We start from the raw sequence: 27,716 nt of genomic DNA on the forward strand, positions 1-27,716 counted from the left end.
AGATGCAAAAGACTGTGTGTGTGTGTGCGTGCGCGCGCACACGCATGCACCAGTGAACGTGTGCTTATGTGCTGTGGTACATATGTGTCCACAAGAACTCCACAGCTGTGTCTGAGAATCTGTAAACATTCCCAGCCTCTCTATGATAGATGGAGAGGTCACTTCCTAGTTCTCAGACAAAAATGGGATTCAACCTCTCTGTCTTCACCAGACCTTTGTGGGAACCTAGTCCCCAACCCTGGGGATAGGCCCAGCAGGAACAGGAGATGTGTTCACACACAGAGATGGGGATGGGTGGCCTCTCCTGTGCTGTTCTGAGGATGGAGCAGGGAGTTGGAGAGCGAGCAGAGCTGGAAGGCAGTGTCACCCCAGGAAGATCAGCATTGGGAAGGAGAGGGAGGTGATGCTGAGAGACGAGGAGAGGGTGTCCTAGTGAGGGGACAGTATCAAGGGGAGACAGAGAGGCCCCAGTTTGCACAGTGGCCAGAGTCTGAGTGAAGAGGCCCAGGGGATGGTGAGAGGTGGAAGGCAGCAGTATCCAGGCTGGCGAGATGGCATTCCAGGGGAGCCAGATGTCCTGGCCCCTTGCCTTGCTTGCAGGCCCCGACACTTACCAGCTGTGTGCCTGGGGAGGAAGTTGCTTATCTCTCTGAACCTTAGGTCCTTATTAGGGATACTAGTGGTACCTATCTCATCATGTTGTTGTGTACATTAAATGAACTAGTCTTCATGAGGTACTTAGCACAGTGACTGGCGCTTCATAAGCAGGGGCTATATTATTGCTACCACTTCTACTGGTGGGCATTGGCGGCTTAAAGGGTGACATTTGCGATTGACTGAAAATGTCTTTAGGTGCCACTGATGGTCCTGCCAGCCTTTGGAACCACTCTCCCTTCATGTAGGAATTTTTTTTTTTTTTTTTTTTTTTTTTTTTGGTATGCGGGCCTCTCACTGTTGTGGCCTCTCCCGTTGCAGAGCACAGGCTCTGGCGTGCAGGCTCAGCGGCCATGGCTCACGGGCCCAGCCGCTCCGCGGGATGTGGGATCTTCCTGGACCGGGGCACGAACCCGTGTCCCCTGCATTGGCAGGTGGACTCTCAACCACTGTGCCACTAGGGAAGCCCATGTAGGAATATTTACATCAAGCCTTCTCCGATGGTTGGTTGCAGCGTGTGGGGCAAGTCCTGTGTGGCTGTAGGGTACAGGCCAGCCCCAGATCTCAGGAGGGAGCAGGGCCCTCCCAGGAGGTAAACACAGTTAAGATGGAAGTCTGAGTATAGAGTGGAGATCAGAAGTAGCAGGTGGGCACAGAGCTTGGGGGCACCAGAAGTTCTCCGGGGTGGAGGCCATGAGTCCAGTGTATTCAGGAAATACTTCTTGGATATTCCTACAGCACAGCACAGTGCCAAGAGCACTATCTCTGCCACTTCCTGTCTGAGTCTTATTCCCCTTTTCTGTGACATGGAGACCATAGCCACCACTGTGCCCTGTATTATAATGATGGGAACCGTGTCTCTAAGACACCTGCACTGGTGCCCAGTACATAGTCAGCATCTTCTAATTGGGAGCTAGCATTTATTAAGGAACATTGCTGGGACTGAAGGGACAAAAAAGGTAAATCCAAGCAACTCTGTTCTCCAGGGGCTCCCAGGAGACCGGGAAAGACAGAAACGCACACATATGAGTCACTTTTAATCCAAGGCAGGCTGTGATAAGTGCTATAACCAGAAGCCCAAACAATGTGGAAGAAGAAGAGGGGAGGGAACCATTCCAAGGTGGAGGCCAGAGGAGCTTTGTGTTATGGGGTGGGATGGTGAGGGCCAGGGTTAACCTAGAAGGAAGGAGGGCTGGGCGGGGGGAAGATGGTGGGAAATGGGGGGAGGGGAGCCCAGAGACCCCAACCCATGGCACCCATCTGGAGTCTGAGACCCCCCAGCCCTCTGGCAACACGTCTGAAGGACGGAACCGAGCTGGAGATAAGGTCCTGGGCCCCTGTGACCACATTCACCATCACCTTCCTGCCTTGCTTTTCTGCCTTGGCCTGGGTCTCTGTGGCGCCTGGGCGTCTTTGTATCACCAGGCCTTTCCCAGTGCTTTTCTCTCTGTTTCTCTGCCCTGGGCCTGTGTCTTTTTCTTTCCTGGCCTCTTTCTAACTAAGATCTCCTCTTCCCTTCCTGCTTCTCCTCCAGTCTCCTTTCTCCCTTTCACTCTCCCTCTGCCTGGTCCGTCTTTGTCTCCGCTTCCCGATGTCATTGGCACCTCTGCCAGCCTCCCCATCAGTCTGTAAATGTGTGAGTTTCCATGCGGCTGTGTATAGCACACTTCTTCTCTGTCTGCCTTCACAATGGCTGCTCGAGAGCTCACCAACATCTGTGATGGTGTCTGAAGACAGGGAGGCAGCAGAATGAAAGCAGGCGGGAATTCACTTAAAAACACACACGCAGATTTGTACTCGCCCCAGACTGGAGTTGCCAGGCAGGCAAGGCTGCTGATTCAGGGCTGCCGCTGCTGCTTCGGAGGCTGGTCTTTTGTCACCATTCTGTTTGTGTTCAGGCTCTTGCTGAGTCCCATCCCACATCCAGCCAGTCCCCTGCATTTTGGTTTGCCCTGGTTTTATTTCCTGGAAGTGGGGTGTGGGCACAGGGATGGGGCTGACATTTCACCACCACTCCTACCCCCAGTTCCAATGCAGACTCTGCTCCGTGTCACAGATGTCACAGACGTCATGGCCGGTGGAAGGCCCAGGCCACCGGGACCTCTGAGGCCTGTGTGTGTTCTCTGATTTGTGTGTATTCTTGTGAGACCACTGATGCTGGTTCTTGGTGCCTTCTTGACACGTACCCAGTACCTCCTTTGCGTTTGTAATGCCACCTCTGCCCTTCCTGTTGTGCCTGTCTGATGCCTGAACTCATGGCTCACTTTCCAGGCTTTTTTTCTCAGCAATCCCCATATCCCCTCTTCACCCATCCCCATCACTGCACCAGAAACTTCCAGAGTTCTGCTTCCCCTACCTGTCCCAGCTCTGCTCCACACTCCCTCCTTCAGGGATCCTCCCAGGACCGCCCCCAGCACCATTCCTCCCCGCCCCCCCCCCCCCCCCCCCCCCCGCCGCCAGCAGGGAGAACCCTGTCCCGCCCCTCCACCCTCCTGCCCTGTCTGCCTTTACCGCAGTCTGTGAGCCTGACCTGGGGAACAGGGTGTTTTGCCTCCTTCCCTCGATGGGGTTGCACAGGCAGGAATGTTCACTCAAGCATTTGCTCACTCTCACTCCATCAATCAACAGACATATTTGCAACACCTGCTGTGTGCCTGGCAGCCAGGCCCTGTGCTGGGTGATGAGACTGGTGCTCTGAGTGACACAGTCCAGACGCAAGGAGTTTCCCCTGGGCTGGGCAGGGGTGGGCAATGCAGCATGGACCTACTATAGCAGAGGTGGGAAGTGCATACTGAGAGCTCTGAGGGCATGCAGGCAAGCAAGGAGGACTTCACAGGGGAGGTGACTATTTGAATCCCAAGGGAAAGAGAGGGAGCAGTGTTCTGTCCAGGAAAGGCCTGTGTAAGACCTTGTCTTCTGGAGACAAGGAGAAAAGGCTGGAGTGTGCAAAATAGGGAGAGTGGGACTTGGCCATGGCATGGCAGGCTTGGGGCTTTCTCTTAATCTTGATCCAGGTCAGAACAACCCGTGGGCATCTGGCCTCTCTCTCAGATACTGTCTTGGCTGCAGGGGCTGTTTTGGGGCCAACCAACATTGCTTGCCACTTGTGCAGGCTCAGGATCTACACGGCCTTTCCATCAAGTTAAATTCCCGAGTCCCCTCGTTTCCCCTCCTCTCTGGACTCTCTTCTGGGTTATTGCTTCCATTCCCCCGTCTCCAAATTGCTTCAACCAGGCCTATGCCAAGAGGCAATGATTTCAAAATCCGCAGGACGACAGGTACCTTCTTTGTCATGTCACTGCTCATGTTTCCACCGGTCCCTCTGATTATCTAACTGCCCAGGATAAATAGGGTCATAGCTACCATTCAGTGGGCACAGGCAAGGGAATGTACCAGGCATGTCATCCAGCTCATCCCATTTAACTCTTCAGCAGTCCGGGTAAGCGTCATCATCCCCCAGTTTACCAGTAAGGAGAATGAGGCTTAGAGAGTAACTCGGCCACGGTCACACTGGTAGGAAGTGGCAGAGGCACTATGCAAACCTAAGTCTGTTTCCTAAACCTCTGCTCTTAAAAGGGACTTTGCAATACTTAGTCTAGACTTGTCACAGGTACAGGTGAACACACGGAGGAGGCTGGGATGGGGCAGTGACAGCCCAAGGTCACACCACGCCTCCCTCCGGCAAGATGCTGACTCTGACTCCATCCTGCTGGGGGGTGAGCTGCCTCCTCGCTCCCAATGGATGGAACCAGCTTCTCACGGTCCTCGGGAGACTTCAACAGGACACTAGGGTGTCCAGGCCCCACGCAGGAAAGCTGTGAATATAAATTCCATCTCTGAGCCAGGGCTCACAGGCCACTCTACTCGCAAGCCCTTGACTTGGGCTCCGGGGGCTGTGGGAAGGAGAAACGTGAGTGTGGAGAGTTTGCAGCCTGTAGCTGCACTAGAGAAATGCGCAATGATATGAATAAATTTGAATAATAATGAGGGCAATGCCTGAATTAATAATGCTGGCTTACTCACCTGACCCACCCCTCCCCCAGGATCTCAGCTCCTGCCACCCTAATCCCAGGAAATATGAGTGAGCCTTTTCCTTTCCTTTAGAAGACATGGATGGGCTCTCAGGTCAGCAGAGTTGGGGAGCTGCTGTTTCTAACTTCTTGACCCCCTGCAAACCCAAAGAGCTGGGTTTGCACACTTAACCAAAAGAGGCTGGCTCTTTGTATTAAATCGTATGCTGGCCATCAATCCACTCCTATCTCCGCCCCCTCTCTCGGTCCTCTTTATGTGCAACTACCAATCCAGATGTCGAATGTCCAGGGAGGTTCAGAGGGAAAAGACAGCATGGCCCTTGGCCTTGAGGAGAGGTTCCCATTCTAGTGAAACAGGTAGGGCAAACACCGTCACCCACCAGCTGCCCTCTACCCCATGGCAAACAAAAGCATGGGCATAGACTGATAGGTGAGACAGGAAATGCCATGGATAGAGCTGTGACAGCAGGGCTGAAAGATGGGACAAGCTGGAGGTAAAGATCAACCTAGGAGGACTTCCTGGGAGAAGGGGGTGTGAGGCAGGTTTGGAAAGAAGGGGAGAGATGGAGCTGGAGGAGGAAAAAGAAGAAGGGAGGCGGTGAGAAGACGAGGGTCCTGTTTTTGGTGTCTTAGAGGGAGGTCTTGGAATGGGCGGGAGACAGTTCTGTTTGCTTACACACAGGAGTGATGGAGGATCAGAGAGATTTTGGAAAGCTGGGTTTGGGAAGAGTTGGATCTGGGGATTGTGGTTTCTGCAAAGACTTGGGAGCTGGGGAGGGAAAGAAGGGGGAGGAGTCCCCAGAGTTCCGGGGAAAACTGATTTGGGTTACAGTGTGTGACAGATTGGGGACGTGCGTGGGAAGCCCCAGACCTCTCCCTGTGCTGTCCCGCAGCCCCTCCATTCCCTGGGGCCCAGCGCGGGAAGCTGATGGTCACAGCACGGTGCGAGGACTGCCCCACCACCGGACCGACCAGTGCTGGCTGGAGTGGGTGGGTGGGAGCAGTGGGGGGAGAAGAAACCCGCAGTCCAATTCCCTGCTCCATTTAGGCTCCACAATTAAAGGCAATTACTCTGCAGTTCTCTAATCAAATGCTCCCGGCCGAGCTGCCAGCGGGGCAGCCATGTGTAGCTCCCGCAGCCAGAGGGAGAGCGGAACAAAGTCACATGGCCTGTCAGCTCCCACAGGGGCGGGAGGCTGGGCGTGCGCAGGTGTGTCCGTGTGTATGCACTCATGCCCTCGGAGCTTGGGAGCAAGGGATGAACACACGGAATGGGGAAAGTGTGCAAGAAGTGGGTCCAGAGCTCCTTTGTTTGGGGTTCACCACCATCCAGGAAGCTTATATGCGTACATGCGGACGTGCCTGTCCCGTAGAACCTGCCTTTATGTACCTGATGCGTTCAAGGGGGAATTGTACCTGGCATAATTGTACACATGCGCGACTTCACGTTGGCCACGTACACAAGTCCAAGTAGGGGTACGGTGGTATATTCATGTCTCAGGGATTGAGGGGGACGGTGGCATCACCACAGCATGTGTTATGAATGTGCCACCCATTGACGGGGGGCTGGGGCCAGGGGAGCACTGGTAGAGGTGGTGAGGAAGAGCCTGGGACCTGAAGTGCTGAGGCGCAGGATTTATCCTTGCTCTGTCCTTAACTCACTGGGTGTCCTTGGGAAAGTGACTGTCCTCTCTGGGCCTCAATGTCCTCGTCTGTAAAATGAGAGGGTTGGACTAGCCTGGTCTCTAAGGCCTTTACATAACACTGCACCACTTTCTCTGCTTGCTGAGCACTTCAGTTCCTGAAACCCATTCCCATGGGCCACGGAGGGAGGAAGGAAGGAATCAAGGGCGAGCACGTGGCATCTTGGAGGGAAGGGGCTGAGGCTGAAGTGGGACAGGGGCTGGAGGGTCCACCTTCCCAGCCTTCAGCTCTCTCTCTCGGGCCCGGTGCAGGGTGGGAGTGGAAGCCTGGGAGGCTCAGCCTCTTAGTGGAGCCCTCTCCTCACTCATCTCCTTACCCAGTACTGCTTTGGCTTTGTCAGGGACCCAGACCCGCTTCAGCCAGGAGCCAGCCGACCAGACTGTGGTGGCTGGACAGCGGGCCGTGCTCCCCTGCGTGCTGCTCAACTACTCGGGGATCGTGCAATGGACCAAGGATGGGCTGGCGCTGGGCATGGGCCAGGGCCTCAAAGGTGAGTGGGCCATGCAGCCAGCCAAGCATCCAGACTACCCCATCTTTTCAGCCCTCCCCCACCAACAGAGACTCCTGGATCCAGCATCCCTTCGTTCCTCACCATGTTTCTTCTCTGTGCTCTAGCCTCCCCTCTCCCGTTTCTGTGTGAGTCAGTCTCCCTCCCTCTCCTCCCGAGCTCTGTCTCCACTGCTTTCCAAAACCCACAGCTCTGCCTTTCCTCCTGGCTGTGGACTGGCTCATGAAAGGCCAACGGCAAGCCTGAGAGATCAAGAGAAACCAAGAGACCTTTACGTAAGAGAGCTTCAGACAGACAGACACCGCAAGGGGAGCTGCAGGCAGCCTGGTGAAGCAGGAGGTGCTGGGAGACTCCAGAGCCCCCCCTGCTCTTGCAGGGGGAGGACACAGTAACTTCTATGTCCTGCAAGTGTTCCATGCCAGGCTGGCTTTGCTCCAGCCTCTCTCCTGCCCCATGCCCAGGCAATGTCCTCTCAGTGTTCACAAATTCATTTTAATATCAGCCTGAGCACTGTATTTATTAATTCCTCAAGCCTTTATTAAGCATTATGGAGCCACTGTGGAAACAAACATAATGTGCTGGGGTGGGGAAACCCTCCTATATTCCAAAACAAGTAGAGATACTTTTGGAAAGGCCGTCTGGCAGAGTGGATGGGGAGTCAAGACCTGCCTCTGCCACCTCCCAGCTGGGTGACCTTAGGAAAGCCACTTCACCTCTCTGGGCCTTAGTTTACTACTGTGTAAAACAGGCATAGTAGTCGTGGGTCTGCCTGCCTTATAAATGCATTTGCGAGTTTTGATCCAAATGAGAGAATATGCTTTGTGAAAACACATTGCTCACTGTAAAGCAGTGTAATGATGAAAGTAGGGAGGGATGGTGTATTTTTATTCTTATTGTTGTCCAGGGCTTGAGACTATTTGCTGTGGGTTCCGTGTATTAGAACAGGTAGGGGAAATTTGTCTGTATAGAGCAATCTGTATGAAAGAAGGAGATGGGGCTGGCGGATCTATTGATGATAGAAAGAGAAAGAAACAGGGAGAGAGAGAGATCAATAGATATGGAGTGAAAAGAATCGATAGCCTCTGGACAGAGGGAGATAGTGGGAAGGAGCTGATGGTGGGGACCACGAGAGAGGAAGACAGAGTGTGAGGGGTTGGGCAAGAGCCTGGAGGACGGAGGGCGAGGGAGACTGGATTGCAGAGGCCAGAGGCTCACCTGCCACAGCCGTGGCTTCTGCAGGGGACGGGACTCTTGTTTTAGGGGCTCCTTCAGGGAGCTGGCAGGACCCTGCCTCGTGCATCCCTCCCTAGGCGAGATGGTGAGACCTTAGCCTGCCTTGGGCTTCCCTCTGGCCCTGGTGAGCTCATGTCTAAGCTGCGATGGCCTATATTTCTTAACGCCCACACACCCTCCCCTCTTTCTCTCCTTTTCTCCCTGCTGTCTGCCTTTTTTTTTTTTTTTCCTCTTTCTTTCCTATTATTATGAGAGACATTTATCTGCAAACAGCTTCAGAGATTTCATCTGCTTCTGCTCTCCCCCATCACTCCTCCTGCTTTGTGGCTCCCGTCCTCCCTGTAGGAGGTTGTGACATCACATTGTCTGCGTGGGGACCTCATCCTCGTCAAGGGCCCCTGGAGGGGGGGTCCCAGGAGAGGGTGGAGGGAGGAGTGCTGGCCCTGGAATGGGATGCGGACCCTGACGTGGGGAGAGGATGCACCCTTGGGGGGCAGGGTGGTCCAGGTCGATTCCCAGGTTGGGGCTGGGCTCACCTGGGCTCGCCCTTTCTGTTCCTGCAGCCTGGCCACGGTACCGGGTCGTGGGCTCTGCAGATGCTGGGCAGTACAACCTGGAGATCACAGATGCCGAACTCTCTGACGACGCCTCTTACGAGTGCCAGGCCACGGAGGCCGCCCTGCGCTCTCGGCGAGCGAAACTCACCGTGCTCAGTAAGAACCCCCGACATCCTGCAGGGCCCCCAGCCTCCTGTCTCTTTCTCTTGGCATCCTGGCTGTCCCCCCTTCTCCAATTTCCTCTTGTATTTCCCAGCTTCTCCCTCTGTATTCCTGGCCTCATGTCTGCCCCCACTGTCTCCCTAGCTTTCCCTCCCCAGATCCTTTAAACTTCTTCCAAAGCCAAGTTCAGATAGAAGAGGAAAAAATGGGCATGTGGGCACCCACTGCTGGACATGTGGACTGTGTGAGCTCTGGCATCCTCTCTGCCCCTGCCTGTGCCTAGGCCACGCAGGGACGGGGCTCTGCCTTCTGGATACAAAGCTCTCCCCACCAGAATGGGGGCATGTTGGGGTGATGGGGACCGGGCCTCTGCTGGCAGATGGGCTTGTTGGAAGCTTCTCCCTTCCTCTCCCTCTCAGCTGCCTCGAAGCCCCAGAAACTACCCCCTTGGCTCCTTTTCCTTGAACTCAGCCCCTCTTCCCTTTGCTCCCTCCTTTCCCTCCTCAGCACACACCCCTTCTTCTCTGCTTCACCTAGAACCCTCCTCAGGGAACAGGGGAGCAGGACTGGGCTTTGAGGGCTGAGAACTGGGGGTAGGGGGTGGCAGGGGTCCTGGCTGAGTCTGCAGGAGCTGCTGGAGGAGGGCTTGTCTCGGAAGCCGAGCCCCCCGGCTGCTGCCCACGGGAGACAGAACAGATGTCCCTCTATGGCAACACCCAGGGCCATTTGCATAATGAGGGGATTCTCTCCTGCACGCAGTACGGAATGAGGCCAGCTCTGACACGCCTTCGCCTCCCCTGTTGCGTGCCTTCCCCTCCCTGGCGGTACCTCCAGCTCCATCAGTCTTTCTGTCTCCCTTAAGGTCTGGTGCTCGGGCTGGGCCTCTGCCTCTGCTCTGCTTGTCTCCAGCCTGGCTCTCTCTGCCTGTGACCCTCTTTCTTCCTCTTTGTCATCCACGCTGTCCCTTTCTTTTTTCCTGCCTCCACTTGATCTGTCCTGCTCCCTCTATTTTCTCTCCCCAATCCTGAAATCATTGAAGTGGGGGACACCACCAGGAGGGATGGGAGAAAGGAGGGGGGAGCTGAGATGAGTGAGCATGGACACAAGGAATGGTCTTACTTGGGGGAGAAAGGTGAGAACATGAAAAGTCATCTGAGTGTGGTGGGAAGAGGCCTGGACCGGGAGTCAGGAGACCTGGTCCATTTTGGCACCATGACCTGGAAGAGGTCATAACCTCTGGACAACAGGTTTCTCATCGGTAACATGGGCTGCCAGCCTTTTCTTATCAACTGCCGCTTTGCTGCTCCCTGAGCAGGGAGTTGTAAACTCCGAAGGTCTGGGCAGATGTGAGGTGTCAGAAGAAGTGAGGACTGGAGGGACCCGACAGCCAGTTTCTCTGGATGTAAAGACCCTGAAGGACTAGGACTCAGGACTGGTGGATGACTCGCTTTTCCTCTCCGGTGAGGACAAATGGGAAGAATTAACAAGAAGCAGGATGGAGGTTAGGAAGCAAGAGTTAGCTAACCACCAGGGCGAGGCATGGGATGCCAAGACATCCGCTTTCATGCCTCGTTGGAGAGTGTATGAGCCCCGACGCCAGACCAGGCATTCCAAGGGAATGTGAGATTCTTAGGAGACCTTCTGTCTTTTTCCCTCCCTAACTGCTTTGGCTTGGATCATGAAAGGTGCTACTTCTAGACAGGAGAACTTCCATTCTAATGATGGGCCCCTGGTACTCTCCTTTCCCTCTCCTACCCCAGCACAGAGATGGAGAAATAGAGAGAGATGAGTAGAGGCCAACCAAGCCCATAGATATCCCAGGAACTTCATAATGGCATCCAGTGTCTTGGTTCAATCAAGGAAGTCTTCCTGGCAGAGGAGAATATCGATGGGAGCCCTAGATGGAGGAGTACCTTGTTTGTTTGTTTTTTTTTACATCTTTATTGGAGTATAATTGCTTTACAATGGTGTGTTAGTTTCTGCTTTATAACAAAGTGAATCAGTTATACATATACATATATCCCCATATCTCTTCCCTCTTGCGTCTCCCTCCCTCCCACTCTCCCTATCCCACCCCTGTAGGTGGTCACAAAGCACCGAGCTGATCTCCCTGTGCTACGCAGCTGCTTCCCACTAGCTATCTACCTTATGTTTGGTAGTGTATATGTCCATGCCTCTCTCTCGCTTTGTCACGGCTTACCCTTCCCGCTCCCCATATCCTCAAGTCCATTCTCTAGTAGGTCTGTGTCTTTAGTACCTTGTTTACAAAAGCTTGTGAGTCAGCGAGGGAGGAGCTGACTGGCTTGTCTGCAGGGCACGGTCAGTTGAGGGTGTGGGCCTTTATAGCCTGTCTGAGTGATTTAGGTGGATGAGGGGAACAGGAGGAAGCCCCAAGAGTAAAAGAGATGAAAGATGAACCCGGCTACTCCTTCCCCCCCTCCCCCTCCTTGTCTGTCTGGAATTCTCACACTCCCTGCCTCCTGCAGCCACGTGGAGACACTGAGAAGGCAAGACGTTTGTGCATCCTCCCTGCTCACCTGCTTGCACACAGCCTTCGTTCATGGCAGCCTGGGGCTCAGAGAAGGGGCAGGGCCGAGAGTGGGCTGTGTTCACTGCTCGGAATCAGCCTCCCTGTACACGGCCAGCCTCGTCACCTCACCTCCCCTGTAAACATGCCCCTCAGTGGCCCACCCCAGACCAGCCCAGGTCACAGAATGGCCTTTCATTCTTCCTGCCTCAGGACTCCGAGAAGCTGCCTCCCACTCCCTCGCAGATGCGGACGCAGGCATAATATATATCTGCAGACCCACGGCTCCCTCATTACTCACGGCAATAACCGCTCGAATGCAGTGGTAACGGGCATGGCTTCGGCGGGCCTGGTCCACATCCCAGCCCTGACGTTCAGCTCACTCTCCTGTCCCTGAGCCTCAGTACCTTGTCTGTAAATGGGGGTTAATGGTATTTACCGTGAAAGGATTAATGAAATACACTTTGTGGTGAGGATGAAATGAAATCGTATACGTGAGGCGCTTGAGCTGACACGGGGTGGGCGTTCAGTGAATGGTGGAGGTGCCGTCGATCACGTTACAGTTTACAGTCGGCTTCGTATCCTTGGTCTCCTTTCACCTTCACAGTAACGACTCTGGGGAACAGATGTCAATGTGCTTTTTGAATTTTACAAACAAGGAGGCTGAGGCCTCAGACACATGTACATACTGATACAGATTTAAGTCAGAAATCCTAAAAATGTGTTCATAAACATACACAGGGACACACGCCTAAATGAGCACGGTAGTGACGGATAAGCAGACACCTCAACAGCCTTCTTTTCCTTTTTGCCCCAGATACGAAGAGAAAGGTGGGCTAGTGGCAGAGGTGACAAGTGGGCGGCCTTCCCTGAGCAAAGGGCAAGGGTCAACGTTACAAGGGAAGGGAGAGCCGATGGAAGGAGAAGCCTTCCCCTCCTCTGCCCATCCAGGACTGTCCTCCTGGCATGTGGCAGCAAGGTGTGACCTTGGAGGGGCCCACGTAGACCCGGAGACCCCGAGTGGTGGCTCTTTATCCATTTCTCTCCTTCCCACCCTGTTTGCAAATCTGCGCCCATCTGGCATTGGAGCCAGGTACACCAGTGAGCAAAGAGGAAGAGCCCGGGATTCAGCGATCATTCACCAGTCAGGAGTTGGAGGCACTTCTGCCTCTTGTCCGAGCAGTAAAGTGAACACACTCCACACGTCACATGTGCCCTGCACACGATAGTCCATGTACAGCCCTCATCTGGCCTTCATGAGGGCCCCGGGAACGAGCACCGTATGTCTCTGTTGAAGAAACTGTGACTTGAGGGCCTCACCCAAGACCACATGACAGATGAATAAAGGTGCCAGGATTTGAAACTGGGGCAGCCTGATTCTACAACCCATGCTTTTCACACCCTCCCACTCTGCATGCATGAGTTGAGCAGAGTACTGGGATGGGCTACAAGTGGTTCCTCTCTCTTAGAAACCCCAGCATGGAGACTGTCCTTTCATAAACTACAGGACAGCCCTGCCCACAACTGGACTCATGGGCCTCCCAGGGTTTCCTCTCAAGGGTTCCCTCGGAAAGGCCCCTCTGAGTCTTTCTGGTCTTTCCCAGCAAAAAGCAAACAAAACCCTTTCACATTGCTGGCCAATGAACATGAGGTGGACCAGAAATCAAAATTATAATCCAAACCCTTCTGCCTTTATTTCATCAATCACTTAGCCACTGATTCAGCTAATATCCCCCAGGATGTGCTATCAACCAACCTCTGCACTAGATCTTGGGGCTTTAAGAGAAAATAAGAAGCAGCCCCTGCTCCCAGGGAACTTGCAGTCTGGTTCACCTGAGCGTTTAGAAGCCTATGGGAGTAGGACAGGGAGAGGCCCCCCTATTTTCTAGTATCAGACATTTGATTGATTCAATTCCTTAAGCATTTAGCCAAAGCCTGCTTTGGTCATGCTCTAGGCACTGGAGACTGTATAAATATTATTAGTGAGATGGAGTTCCTGCTTTTTCAGGGAGGACAGTTTCGGTTGGGGAGGGGGCATGGATAATCATCTTAAGTAATGCAAACACAAGGTAGATAGTGCTCGGAGCTCCAAGTGACTGGCTGGGAACCACCAAGGTGGTGATTGAGGGGGATGTGGCATGGAGGGCCCTGTGCAGCAGCTGGGATGTGAACAGGATGGACAGCAGTTCAAGAGAAGCTCTGAGGGAAAGAACAGCAAAAATGAGACGAGAAGATGCGAAAGCGCAGGACTCAGCCTGAGGAACCCTGGACGGCAGGCAGAGATGCTCGCAACTCATGCCCATGGCAGCTGGTAGACATGGAAGGTGTTTGAGCAGGGAAGTGGCACAGTCTTACCTGCTCTCTAGAGAAAATAACCTGCCAGCGTGATGGATGGATTAAGGCCAGCAGGGACTGGAGGCAGGGAGTCCATTTCGGAGGTTGCTGTGATAGACCCCCTCATCTGGTTGCCCCAGGGCAGAGGTGCACACAGGAGGGAATGGACGTAAGAAACTCCGTGGAGGTAGCCACCTTTCTGTGCCAGACCCCCCAGGCCACAGGAGCAGCAGATACAGTCATTATAAATTAGGGGGTAAGGATGGTCCTGCCCTGCCAAGGGGTGGACATGCAGAGGGAGAGATGACTCCAGGGGCAGGGGTTTGGTCATACGGGCAGTGTTGGCTGCAACCTGGACTGACTCTGCTCTGCTCTTGTCCGCAGTCCCCCCGGAGGATACCAGGATTGATGGCGGTCCTGTGATTCTGCTGCAGGCAGGCGCCCCCCACAACCTCACGTGCCGAGCCTTCAATGCCAAGCCTGCTGCCACCATCATCTGGTTCCGGGATGGGACGCAGCAGGAGGGCGCCGTAGCCAGCACGGTGAGACCCTGCCTGTTCCCCCAGATCCTCCTGGGCCACATCCCAGTTCACCTTTCCTTTCCCACATGGATCTGACCACAGACTCGGGGAGACAGATGTGAGCAGGGGCCTCAGAGACCATCTGGTCCAATCCTCCCATTAAATAGTTGGGAAAGTTGAGGTCCGGAGAAGAGAAGTGAATTCCCAGGTTCACAGGGCCAGTCAACAGTTAGCAGAAACTAAGAATAATGCTGAAAATAGCTACATTGATTAAGCCCCTACTGTGTACCAGGCACTGTGCATGCTAAGATCTTTATGGACAGTCTCTCTTAAACCTCACGGGAGTTTCATAAATTAGGTGATATTTCCAACTCACAAAGAGTGAACTGATGGTCAGAGAGGTTGAGTGACTGGCCAGGGTCACAAAGCTGACATGCTGCAGAGCTGGGGTTTGTGCCTGAATCAGAACGTGGCCTCTTGCTACTGAGGCCCTCGACTTTCTTCCCCCAGCCTCTAGTTGGTACGTGTTCCCAGTCGGCGTGACTAAGAGCTTGGGGAGTCAGGGGTTACGTGTACATGTTATAGATGAGGAACCTATGGCAGAGAAAGACATCAAGTGACTTGCCCGGGATCACATGGCAAACTTGATGGTGGAGCTGGAATTAGAATTCAGATCTCCTGTTTGGAGCTCCTCCTGTCAGCTGGGGACAAGCTCATATGTACCCAGCCCTTTGCTAGATGCTTCAGGAGACAATTCTCATTGAGGGGAGAGTGAATGCTCACCTGTGTGCCTCGTAGTGTGTGGCCCCAGGGAGTGATTACCGGGATTAGCTTTGCCCTTGACGCTCTGTATGACCTTGGACAATTCACTTGTCTCTGGCCTTAGTTTCACCCTTTGACAAGTGGCAATTTGGCTTCAGTGGTGCTTAACTTTTTCACTACCAAGAGCTCCGTTATTTTTTTCCTCTAGGGCTTCATGTTTTGAATATTTTGGCAACCAAACAAACTGATTGGTTAATGGCCATTTGTCATCCACCCCTTTTTTTTTTTTTTTTTTTTTTTTTTTGCGGTACACAGGCCTCTCACTGTTGCGGCCTCTCCCGTTGCGGAGCACAGGCTCCGGACACGCAGGCTCAGCGGCCACGGCTCATGCACCCAGCCGCTCCGCGGCATGTGGGATCTTCCCAGACCGGGGCACGAACCCGTGTGCCCTGCATCGGCTCAACCACTGCGCCACCAGGGAAGCCCCACCCCGCTATTTTATACTCATTAAAGACACGATGGAGCTTTGAAGCAGCAGGAGGGAGCTGGTGTTACTGCACTGGGCTGGTGCTGTTCTGGTACCACATCGGGCCCAGCAAGGATGCCTATATATTGCTATCAAACTGTGGGCCCCTACTTTGCTTAACAGTATGGTTTCCCTTAGGCAGTGTACCATATGGAAAACAGCCCAAGTGTTCCTGTGATCATGTACAGGGACCTCAGGTTGGATATCACTGAGCTGGTATGAGATTTTGAGCCTGTGAGTCCCTTCCCTGCCCTCAAGGAGTTTATGGTCTAGCAGGAGAGACCCAGCACTGAAACATACATGCACGGTGCCTAAGAGGCAAGGCCAGATGTGACCAGAGCGGTGTGGACGACAGACTGCCTGCAAGGGGCACAAGTTCAGGCTGGGGAGAGAGTCCTGAGGGCTGGGATAGCAAAGGAAGACTTTCCAGAGGAGGAGGGACTTGGGCTGGACTCAGGGGATTCCAGGAATGGGACTCAAAACTGTGGGGAAAACTGTACAACACACAGAGTGAACTCTAATGTAAACTATGGGCTTTCGTTAGTATTGGTACCAATGTTGGTTCATCAGTTGTAACACATGTATCACACTAGTGCATCATGTTAATTAATAATAGGGGAAACTGGGGGGCCAGAGAGGAGGGTATACAGGAACTCTCTGTATTTTCTATTCAACTTTAATGTAAACTTAAAACTTCTCTTAAAAAAATAATAAAGTCTATTAATTAAAAACGAAACCAACTCAAACCTGGGGAGGAGGTAGGGGCTCCTCCTACCTCCTGGGGGAGGGTTGAACTTCAGGTTAAATACCCCTCCAGCGAGCCAGCTCTGAGCGGGTCACCCTGAGAGCAGAGGAGGGGGCTTTTAGCTTAACCGTGTCTCCCACCCTTGTCTCCCCCACCCCAGGAACTGCTGAAGGATGGGAAGAGGGAGACCACCATCAGCCAGCTGCTCATCAACCCCACAGACCTGGATATTGGGCGTGTCTTCACCTGCCGCAGCGTGAACGAGGCCATCCCGAGTGGCAAGGAGACGTCCATCGAGCTCGACGTGCACCGTGAGCACGTCCTCCTGGGGAGGAGGCAGGGATCGTGGGGTGGAGGGAATGTGCACCTTGAGTGGCGCCCTGGGAAGGAGCCCGGGAAGGGCGGGGGGCAGCACCCTTTGAGAAGCACAGAAGAATCCCCCAGGCGCCCTGGGACAGATGCACCATTTCTTTGTCGTCTTGGATTCCCTGGTTTGAACTCTGAGGGCTGGTAGAAGAGGCATCAGCTGTGAGCCAGGCAGTTCCCGGGTTTAAGCCGTGTGACTTTGGGCAATGACATAATCTCTCTGAGCCTCAGTTTCTAATTCGGTATACGTGCAGAAAATAAAATGCAGGCCTACAATCCCTTATCGGAAATTCTAAACCAAAAGTGCTTGGGTGGCAAAACCTGAACCGAGGCTCTTCGTAGTCTTTTATTTAACCCACTTAATTGGAATAGCTATACATTTCACTGCAGATGTATTAATGCGTATGTCTGTGGGATATTGCCCAGACTGTGCTGGGGTCTTACACAGTAAATGGTCTGTGCCCGCCGTTACCTTTCTAACCCTTGAAATATCCCAAATTCTGAAACACATCTAGTTCCTGGGGTTTCAGATAAGGGATTGTGGACCTGTACCTGCTTCTCAGGGTTGTGAGCATTAAGTGAGATATAGTGTAAGAGCATCTAGCATGGAGTATGCTACTTGGTAAGTGCTCAATAAACTCTCCCACTCCCCAGAGAAGGGTGGGAGAGTGGCAGCTATTGGAGAGATGCCCCACCCCCATCCCGGTCAGTGAGCCTAACGAGCCCACACTGACGCCTAGTGGTCACGGTCCGTCAATACACCTTCTGACTAATTTGTCCCTCTGGTATTATCCTTGGTCGTCACCCTAGCCGGCCCCTAGAGGCTCCTGGAATAAAAGTGAAGAAGGCTTATTTATTGGAGCTGGTACACTGCTCAGTCAAATTCCCGGGTCACCACGCGGGTGAGGTCTGAGTGTGTGTGCTAGAGAGAGAAAAAGAAATTTGAGGGACAGAAAAGACCCTGACTTCCAGTCCTCTGCTTTGCAGACCCTCCTACGGTGACCCTGTCCATTGAGCCACAGACGGTGCAGGAGGGCGAGCGCGTCGTCTTTACGTGCCAGGCCACAGCCAACCCTGAGATCCTGGGCTACAGGTGGGAGGGGCAGGGGCCGGGCACACTCTGGGGAACGATACTGGGTGGCCCTTGAGGCCAGGAGTGGGGGGCTGAGGAGGACAGGCCACTGGACGTGAGTGAGAGGGCTCCAAGGCCCGACCCCTCTCTGTGTTGCCTGTTCCCCCAGGTGGGCCAAGGGGGGCTTTCTGATCGAAGACGCCCACGAGAGTCGCTATGAGACGAATGTTGATTATTCCTTCTTCACGGAGCCTGTGTCCTGTGAGGTTTACAACAAAGTGGGAAGCACCAATGTCAGCACTTTAGTCAATGTCCACTGTGAGTAGCTGCAGGGCAGGGGTGGGGACAGAGGGCCGGGGCTTTAAAGGGCCTGGGGTGGGGCTGGCGGGGCTCCATGAAGCTGAGGGAGCGTGGGGAGGAGGCAGGACAGGAGAAGGAAGAGGACAGCGATTGGAGCCGACCCCCAGGGAGACTCGGACCCTAACGGGCTATTCCTTTCTACCTCAGTTGCCCCCCGGATTGTAGTGGACCCCAAACCCACAACCACGGACATTGGCTCTGATGTGACCCTCACCTGTGTCTGGGTTGGGAATCCCCCGCTCACCCTCACCTGGACCAAAAAGGACTCAAACATGGTAAGAAGCTTGCTGCCTCTCCGGGACACTGGAAGGAAGGAGCCTGGCCACAGGCTGGGGAGAGAGGGGGCATAGGAGGTGCAGCATTATTTTTCAAGTTGAACCTGGGCTATTTCCAAGTTCTCAGGATTTGGAAGAGAAGGACGGTGCTTGCAATCAACCCCACCCTCCTCGGCAGGCCGCCGCAGTGGCAGTGGGAGGGACGTGATGACCTGTGGGGTGGGAGGGGGACAGGGGGCCTGAGTGGAATTGCCGCGGTGGCAAGAGACCTGGTAAAAGAATGCTGCTAGGAGGGTGGAGCAGCTGGGATGACTCACTAGAGAAAAGAAGGCTGAATTGTGCCTCTCTACAGCGACCTGCCTTGGACAGTTTGGGCCACAGTTGCAAAAAAGAGGGATTTCAGAGTGAAACTTCCTACCTCATTTGGTTAGAGAAGCACTAGAACAGATGACCAGAAGCGGCTGTATCCTCTGTATAGAACGGTGGCAGCCTCACCTGCCCTCTTGAGCCTCCACCCACTTCTGCCCGCTCTTATATAAAGAGATGATGTGTCTAAATAAATGCCAGCCTATTTAGAGTCAGGGGAGGGACCAGATAGACTCGGGACCCTGTTTCCCTTCTGGGAATTCACTTGTGGCCCTTCCTGCTTTCTTTCCAATGCCTCCAATGCGGGGGCCCGCACGGATCTAGGGGCCCAGGCCTCCTGGCTCCCCACCCGAGGCTGCTCTCTCTGCCCAGGTCCTGAGTAACAGCAACCAGCTGCTGCTGAAGTCTGTGACCCAGGCCGATGCCGGCACCTATACCTGCCGGGCCATCGTGCCTCGGATCGGAGTGGCCGAGCGGGAGGTGCCACTTTATGTGAATGGTGAGCGGCCTGAGGTGGGAGGGGGGCCTGGGAGGGGGAGGCAGGCACTGGAGGTTCCAGCTGGCCCTGACCACGTCTTCTTGCTTGCAGGGCCCCCCATTATCTCCAGCGAGGCCGTGCAGTATGCCGTCCGGGGTGATGGTGGCAAGGTGGAGTGTTTCATCGGGAGCACACCACCCCCGGACCGCATTGTGAGTGCTGGGGCTGGCCTCGGGCCGGCAGCCGCTTGCTTCTCTGCTTGGGTCAGCCTCCTCCCACTTTCCCCAGGCCTTTCCTGTGCCCTGTGCTTCTCATCCTCTGACTCTGTCCCTCTGTCCGTCTTCCTGTTCAAATGCCATCTCCTCTCTTACTTGTTGTGTGACCCTGAGCCAGTTACTTGTTATTTGGAACCTCAGTTTCCTCATCCATAAAATAGGGGCAGTGATCCGTGCCAAACAGGGTTGCTGTGAGACGTGAGGTGACAACACGTGTGAAAGGCCTGGTGGAGCCTCCCCGGATATGCTGTTGGTTCCCCTGGGCTTTCACTCCTGCTCTGTCCTCTCCCTCGTCTCCTCCCCTTTCCTCAGCCTCCCAATCTCTTCCTTGCTCTCTCCTCTGCCTTCTGCCCCTCCACCCTGCCCCCTCAGTTCTGTCCCACCCTGTCATCCCCTCCTCTCCCTTCTTCTGCCTTCCTCCTCCTACCAGCCCCCATGCCACTCTCTGCCCCCCTCCCTCTCCCCCACACCACGAACCATTAATTCCTTCCGTGACCATTAACCGTCAAACCCCTCATCACATTTAATGACCATTTGGCTAACTCCACGGCTGCCCAGAGACACTTCATTACCATGGCCACCTGGGCAGCGGGCGGCTTGGCTCCTGGGGGTGCTTTCCTTGCAGAGCTAGGAGGACTGACCCCTGGAAAGGAGGCAGTTCTCAGTGGCTCTCCCTCCCTCGGGTTCCACTCTGAGGGAGGGGACACAAAGGGGGGATGCCCCGGCTAGGGGGTCAGGGATGGAAGAGCCTAGGAGAGACAGCTCTCCGGTGCCAATGCCCACTCATTATAAGGGTCTGTGGATGAGTCTGCAGAGCCAGTGGGCTATGTAAGGCCAGCTGTGGAGTGATTAAAGGTGAGGTTGAAGGTTAAGTTATGTTTAGTTAGAATCTCAGACTATCAGAGCTGGAGGAAAGCTGGAGCATTGTCTGCCTCTAGCCCGGTCCTCTCCTTTTATAGGAAACTGAGACCCAGAGAGGGAAGGGGAGGCTACACAGGGCTCGAGGGGAGAGTCAGGCCTAGAGCCCAGGGTTCTTGGCTCTCCACCCAGGATTTGTTTTACCACATCAGGGGTCCCACATGTTGCTTCATTGGATCTGCTGGGGTTGTTACAAAAATAGAGATTCCTAATCAAAGGAGCCTGAATTCTAACATGGAGAAGGTGGGTCTTTGGGACAGTAGTCGACCATCTTCTTGGCCTGCTGGCTTTCCGAATAAAATTGCTCTCCCTTGCCCCAAGAAAGGCAGCAACAACAAAATAGAGATTCCTGGGCCTCTCCCCTGGAGAGTCAAATGTAGGAGATAAGCCCCGGGAATCTGCATGTTAAAGAGTGTCTCTGAGCGTATTTGCATGGTCCTAGCACATATTGCAGGCATGTTTCGGAACCGCTGCTTCTCCTAGACTGGAGGTTTGATGCCAGGGTTTGAGGCAGCAGGTGCGACTTGGGCTTGTTTCAGGGCAAGTGTGGGGCTGGGCTTAAGAGCACATGGGGTGAGGATGTGAGGATGCCTGGAGGGTGGGTCAGGTGTTTCCGCCACCTGCCTCTTCCTTATCCCGTCCTGCCCTCCCCACCCCAGGCATGGGCATGGAAGGAGAACTTCCTGGAGGTGGGGACCCTGGAACGCTACACGGTGGAGAGGACCAATTCAGGCAGCGGGGTCCTGTCCACGCTCACCATCAACAACGTCATGGAGGCCGACTTTCAGACCCACTACAACTGCACAGCCTGGAACAGCTTCGGCCCAGGCACAGCCATCATCCAGCTGGAAGAGCGAGGTGACAGCAGTCCTGGCTGTGCAGCCAGGGCGCAGGGCGGCCCGGGGACTCTGCTCCCTCTTCTCTCTGGGGGCAGGGCTCAGAGAGACAGCTCCCTCCTGGGCCTGCCCACCAGAGCCTGGCCTTGGTGCTCAGGTGGAAAACCCACTCGCATTTTTAAACACTTATTGAGCATCTGCTCTGTGCCAGCCACCCCCTCTAGGAACTGCAGGGACACATGTGAGCGAACACACTCCTTGCCCTCCGGGAACTTTCAGTTCAGTGGAGAACTTACAGAGTGGTAGCAAATGACTTCAGGTGGAGAAAAATGAAACGATCTGTGAAAGGGAGTAAAACTCCCCACCTCACTGGGTTGGTGTGAGGATTAAATGAGAAGATATTCCTGAAATAGCTGGCATAGAATAGGTGCCCAGGAAGCTTCGGTTCCCCTACCTCTTCACGAATCCTTAGTCTGGTAGGAGACACATATTCCCTCCCTTAAGGCACTTCTAGTGTGATGAAAGATGCATCATGCCTTTGACTTTTTTGGAAGCTCCCAACTCTGATGAGGAAAAGAGTCCCCCCCTCCTCTTTTTTTTTAAAAATGAGAACTAGCCATTTGACATGGGAGATGGGGGAAAATAACTGGGGGTCCCCTCGAGTCTTTCTTAGCTGAAGACACCAGCAAGAGCAAGGGGTTAGTGGAGAAGAACAGAGTAATAGAGTGAGGCGGGGCTCTGCAGGGAAGGCTTTCTGGAGGAGAAGAGACTTACATGGATCTGATCCATCCAGGACAGCCAGGAAGGGAGAAAAAGCTGGAGGCAGGATTCCTGGGTCCTTCTCATCTCTGGGGAGCAGGAGGAACCAACCAGAACTGTTTGAGCCCTGGGAGGGTAGGTACAGATGGAACAGTCACAATGGTGTGTGTGGAGAAGGCAGTGAAAGAGGTCAGAACACATGGCAGATGGGAGAATGTGGGGACAGCTGATCTCAGACAAGAGCCCAACCCAGGAAGGAGAGACAAGCCTCACAGACAGGTGGGCTGCAAGAGAGGGACAGATGGACCACCAAGGCCAGGGTCAAGCTGATCCCAATTCTGATGAAGCTGAAGCACAGGTCTAAACCCAAACAGTGCAGACTTCCTCTCAAATCCCACCTTGACTTTAACTGAACACAGCTCAGCTGAAACATAAAACCTGTGCACAATCCAGGGGGGCACGGAGCTCGGCTGTCCTCACCTTCAGCCAGCACTGAGCTCAGATCCTCCGTGTGCCCCCATCCTGACCCTCCCCCCTTTCCTTCCCTCATCTGAAGAGGTGTTACCTGTGGGCATCATCGCCGGGGCCACCATCGGCGCAGGCATCCTGCTCATCTTCTTCTTCATCGCCCTGGTGTTCTTCCTCTACCGGCGCCGCAAAGGCAGTGAGTATGGGCCCTGCTCAGGCCTCAGCCCTCCTGGGGGTCCCCAACAGGCAGGGCCTGGGAGAGGTGAGGGGGTTGACAGCGGCGCTCCCCAGGCCAGGTGGGTCCAGAAGCAGCCTCTGCAGAGGCTGGCAGAAAGTGTCCAGGCTGCTCCTCCTGTCCCAGGTCGCAAAGACGTGACCCTGAGAAAGCTGGACATCAAGGTGGAAACAGTGAACCGGGAGCCACTCACGATGCATTCTGACCGGGAGGACGATGCTGCCAGCGTCTCCACGGCAACCCGTGTCATGAAGGCCATCTACTCGGTAAGGGTCCCTCCTCCCCGGCCCAGCTCTCCCCACCATCTTGGGACCGGCTGCAGCCCAGCTCACCAATACTGTCGCTCTCTCCTCCCTCAGTCATCCTACCTTGGCCCTGCTCCGTCCCCCATAGGCTCACACGCTCACACACATACATATATGTGCACATGCACATTCATAAACACATCCACGTGCCCACGCTCCCCAGGCTAATTTCCCTCCATTAGCGGACAGGCAGGTGTGGCCTAGCACAGGCTTCCTTCACCCCAGCCTCCACCTACGGAGTATCAGAATTGGAAACCCCTAGAAGTTTTCTGGCCCAAGTGCCTCATAGCTCAGATGAGGAAAGAGCCCCAGAAAGGCGCAGGGACGTACCCAAGCATTGCATGTTAGCGACAGAACTGGTGCTAGAACCCAGGTCTCTGGCCTCTTCCCACCACATCCCAGAGCCTCTGCTGGGAGAGGACACAGAGTTCAAGGCTGCCCATGACCCCAGACGCTTCCCCTTCATAGGTGACCTCTGGGTGTGGGGACACGGTAGGCAAGGAAGGACAAGAGCAGGGTGTCCATCTCCTGACGCCCCACTCTTGCTGCTCTGCAGTCCTTCAAGGATGACGTGGACCTGAAGCAGGACCTGCGCTGTGACAGCATCGACACCCGGGAGGAGTATGAGATGAAGGTGGGAAAGCGGGGAGGGGCCAGCGCACGGGGGCCGGTGGGAACTGCAGGGTGGACGTGAGCGCAGGTTTGGGGAGGAGCGGTCAGGAGGAAACAGGAGGTGGGGAGTTACTGGCTGAGAGCCCAGGGCAGAGCCAGAGAAGGAGGCCCAGAGGGCCATGACGAGACGACACCCTCCCCCCAAGAGAGACTCCCCTCGTCCATCCTCTTCTCTCGTTGCCCCCCAGGATCCCACCAATGGCTACTACAATGTGCGTGCCCACGAAGACCGCCCGTCTTCCAGGGCAGTGCTCTATGCTGACTACCGTGCCCCCGGCCCTGCCCGCTTCGACGGCCGCCCCTCTTCCCGCCTCTCCCACTCCAGCGGCTATGCCCAGCTCAACACCTACAGCCGGGCCCCGGCCTCTGACTACGGCCCTGAGCCCACACCCCCAGGTCCTGCTGCCCCAACTGGCACCGACACCACCAGCCAGCTGTCCTACGAGAACTATGAGAAGTTCAATTCCCATCCCTTCCCCGGGGCAGCAGGGTACCCCACCTACCGACTGGGCTACCCCCAGGCCCCTCCGTCCGGCCTGGAGCGGACCCCGTATGAGGCATATGACCCCATTGGCAAGTACGCCACTGCCACGCGGTTCTCCTACACCTCCCAGCACTCGGACTACGGCCAGAGGTTCCAGCAGCGCATGCAGACGCACGTGTAGGGCTAGAGCCTGGCCGGGGCATCTCTGCGGGGCAGAGGAGAAGGCTCTCACAGCTGTTCCCTGATATTCAGGGGCATTGCTCGTTGTTGCTCCCGTCCTGGACCAGCCTTCCTCCTCCCACCGTGGCAGGCAGGGAGCAGGTCTCCCGGAAACACCCCGTCCCGAGGATGGTGCTCTGTGCATGCCCCAGCCTCCTGGGCCTGCCCTTCCCTCTTCTTCGGGAGGATGTGTCTCTTCTGATCTGCACTCTCGCCTGGCCCCAGCCTGGGGACGGGGAAAGTGAAGGTTGCGGAGAGCAGAGGGGGCACTTTTTAGCATTCCCTTTCTATCCCACCCCTCTGATCTCCCGTGAGTAGACAGGGGGTCATGTGGAGATGAACAGGCTTTGGCCCAGGGGGCATGAAGTGTAGGGGTGGGTGGCTCTGGTACAGATAGGTGGAAGTGGGACCGCCTGGCCAGTCCATCTGTTGTCTGCGTTCATACCTTGGATGCATCTCTCCCTCCTTGGGACTGCAGAAAGGACCTTGGATTTATTTAGTCCTGGCACCGAGTTCAGATCCAGCCCTCCTTCAGCTGGGAGTAAAGTGCCAGTCATCCTGGTTGCCCATGGGGACACCCGTCTGCCTGCCTGCAGAGGGATCCAGGTATGTCCCGTAGTGCTGCCCCCTTTGCTTCTCCTCTGTGCTGGGCCGGCCAGATAAGCCAGGGGGTCGTGATGGAGAAGGAAATGTCAGGAACCATGTCCTGAGTCACTAGCCAGACAGCAGTGTGCTATATAGCAGTTTCCAGAACCCACGCTAGAGTGAGCCCCCCGCAAGCCCCCTCCCCTCCCCAGTCTGCCCCACTTCCTGGCTTTAACTCTCTAGCATGCCTGGGGAGTGGTGGGGTGAGGGTGGGAGTGCGATAGGCTAATTTTCAAAGACAACAAAAAACAATAAACACCTCATTTGGAGAAAAAAAGCAAAAAAGCTGTAGGGAGTCCCCCACCCAAGTACAAGTCCCAGTGGAAAGGAAAGGGGGCATCTGTTCTTCATCAGATTCCCAACATCTTCCATTACTCTTTCAATCTCGAAGCACTTTGAATCCATTTTTAAACATTCAGGCGGTGAGACCTGTCATCCGATGGGCCCTGATAGGACAGGGAGGGGCCTGGCTGTCAGGCTCTGCTGTCCCACCCTAGGGCCAACCAGCTGGTTAGAGAGGCCACCTTCCCGGGGGCATGGGAGATGTTCTCTTTAGACGGGTTTTCGTTTGTTAAGTGTCTGTTTTTTTCTTGGACCAATCAGATTCCTTCTTCCAGTTTCAGTGCCTTGAGTGTCCAGCTTTGGTTGACCGGCCCTGGGTGGGTGGCTGCACAGGGAGCAGGTTTTGTGAGCGCAAACTCACTGCCAAGTGTTGCAGAGTTTAGGGGACAGACGGGTGAGGGGCCCTGGTAAGAGGAAGGGCGGACCTAGTAAGGTCACGCGGAAGGGCACTGCAGGCAGCCACGGCCCAGGCGGCCCCCCACGCCCACCCTCACCTCCATCTACACACGTGCACACACGCCTGCACATGCATTCCACATTCTCAGCCGCCACCTTCTGACCAAAGAGAACCGGCGCTCCAAAGAGAACTCACTCCCCTGCCCCGGCCTCCCCTTTCCACGAAGCAGGGTCTGCTCTTCCCCTTGCTGGGCCCTGAGCCGGCAGGTCCTCTGTTGCAATCCCCAGAATGCGCTTTGCCCTTTCTCGTGGTCGCCGTTCATTAGTCATGTTCGCTTTAATGAGTTACATGCCCATCAGTCACGGGCCATCGCCACCTTTGCGGATGGCTCTGTGGGGTGACATTCCTCGCCATCCCTTGGCTGGTAAGGACCTGCTCGTACCCAGGAAGAAAGTAGTTCTAGTTCCAGCCTCTCAAACTGCCTCTGCATCCTCCTCCACTTCACCGGGGGCAAGTCCCAAGGACCGGTCCTTACAGAGGCATCATACAGGCTCCCAGCGCTATGCTATTCCACCCTCACCCCTGGAAGCTGACTCCTTCCTGTGGATTCCTTTTCTGTGAGCTCAGTGACAAGGTCTGTTAAGGATGCAGGTTCCTGTGCAAATTCATGCATATTTTGATGATTTTCACAGAAGCCATGGGTAATCTAAACAGTTAAAATCTAAAGAGGGTGGCTTTTAAAACAGGAATATTCCAAAAGACATTTACTTTTGTTAGGGGTTTGGCCACATTCGCTTGTTTACTCCTTTTTGGTTTTAGTGCTGGGTCCATTCTGTTGATGGAGAGGAGGAGGCCCTGAGGTCACTCGGTAACTCAGCTGACACTGCAGGAACCATGGGTTTTGGAAGCCAGATACAGAGCTACTTCCCTGTTCGCTGTTCCTTAACACGTTACAGTACCTGGGTATCAAGCAAGCACCGTGCAAGGCACAGGGAGATGTCAGCAACCAAGGCCATCTCTGCCCTCTGCAACTTGCACTCTGGTCTGACCAGAATCTGAATTGGGACCGACCTGTTAAGCCAGTGGAATTGCTTTTCTGGGGAGTGGCAGGCGCCCTTGAGCATGGAGGGTTGCTGTCTGAGGCTGGAGTCCCCCAGCATGGTGCCTCAGTACTTGATGTGGTCACTTTGGTGATCCTGACTGCCTTGGCCATTTTAGTTTTGGTGGGAAGAGCAAGGGGTCAGGAGACGTGGGACCCAGTTCTGAAGCTGCCATTTACTGAGTGACCTTGGCCTAACCTCTTTAGGTTCATTGTCCCCTATTTTCTGGTCTTTAAGATGAGGAGGGGGGAGAGTTGCACAAACCTCGAGTTATCCTGCTCTTGCTGCATTCATTTGGTGAGGTGGAAGGGCCTGCCATCCCTAGCAAGGATTTGGGAACAGTGACTGAGCAGTGGAGGGATGGGAGAATTGAAAGGTTCTCCTATCTTGAAAGAAGCTTTCACTGTGGGCTTCATCAACTTGTCAGAAGTGTTGTGAATGAATTTCCACTAGAAACCCCTTAATCCCAAACAGCAACAAAAAGCATATCCTAAACCTCAGTGAAATTGATGTGGGTTATCCTTTGGCCATTGTGCTGCCCCCCACTCAGACTCCTAACAGTTTTGCAAAGGTGTCTCTGGCTAGGTCAGGGCATGGTGAGTTTCCTTCACTGTGCACCCAGGTTTCAGGCAGCCTTCTCCATAGGGAGAAATGGAAGCAGCCACCCTCCACCCCAGTCCTCAGGAACACTCCCGTGGCCTGGGGACAGCCAGCCTCACTTACTGAGCAAGGGGAAGCCTGCAGGCTAAGGTGTCTCGAGCCAGAGGGCAAGGCGTGAGAACAGGTGGCCTCTCTGCAGGAGCAGTTCAGAAGGGCAGCTGGTAGAGTGAAGAGGGAGTCCAGCAGTTTTTGACTTAAGTTCTGGATCTTGAAGAGGTTC

At 54.7% G+C, this 27,716-nt stretch overlaps 1 protein-coding gene across 3 annotated transcripts in view; it reads left to right on the forward strand.

Annotated features, from left to right (window-relative positions):
• Positions 1–27,387, forward strand: part of KIRREL1 (kirre like nephrin family adhesion molecule 1) — a 99,417-nt gene extending 72,030 nt beyond the window's left edge. For 2 of the 3 annotated variants that reach the window (XM_060090788.1, XM_060090786.1), the window contains exons 2-15: positions 6,730–6,879; positions 8,694–8,843; positions 14,095–14,252; positions 16,425–16,575; positions 17,618–17,723; positions 17,872–18,020; positions 18,210–18,337; positions 19,028–19,202; positions 19,293–19,393; positions 21,034–21,232; positions 22,526–22,633; positions 22,799–22,938; positions 23,534–23,611; positions 23,838–27,387. In XM_060090788.1, the coding sequence (XP_059946771.1) occupies positions 6,861–6,879; positions 8,694–8,843; positions 14,095–14,252; positions 16,425–16,575; positions 17,618–17,723; positions 17,872–18,020; positions 18,210–18,337; positions 19,028–19,202; positions 19,293–19,393; positions 21,034–21,232; positions 22,526–22,633; positions 22,799–22,938; positions 23,534–23,611; positions 23,838–24,314 (2,139 nt within the window). In that variant the 5' untranslated portion in view covers positions 6,730–6,860 and the 3' untranslated portion in view covers positions 24,315–27,387. The remainder of the gene's footprint in view (positions 1–6,729; positions 6,880–8,693; positions 8,844–14,094; positions 14,253–16,424; positions 16,576–17,617; positions 17,724–17,871; positions 18,021–18,209; positions 18,338–19,027; positions 19,203–19,292; positions 19,394–21,033; positions 21,233–22,525; positions 22,634–22,798; positions 22,939–23,533; positions 23,612–23,837) is intronic. The other variant, XM_060090787.1, reaches the window with a different exon arrangement.
• The last annotated feature ends 329 nt before the right edge of the window (positions 27,388–27,716 follow it).

This window comes from Mesoplodon densirostris, chromosome 2, assembly GCF_025265405.1.
Source record: "Mesoplodon densirostris isolate mMesDen1 chromosome 2, mMesDen1 primary haplotype, whole genome shotgun sequence".
Taxonomy (NCBI): Eukaryota; Metazoa; Chordata; class Mammalia; order Artiodactyla; family Ziphiidae; genus Mesoplodon; species Mesoplodon densirostris.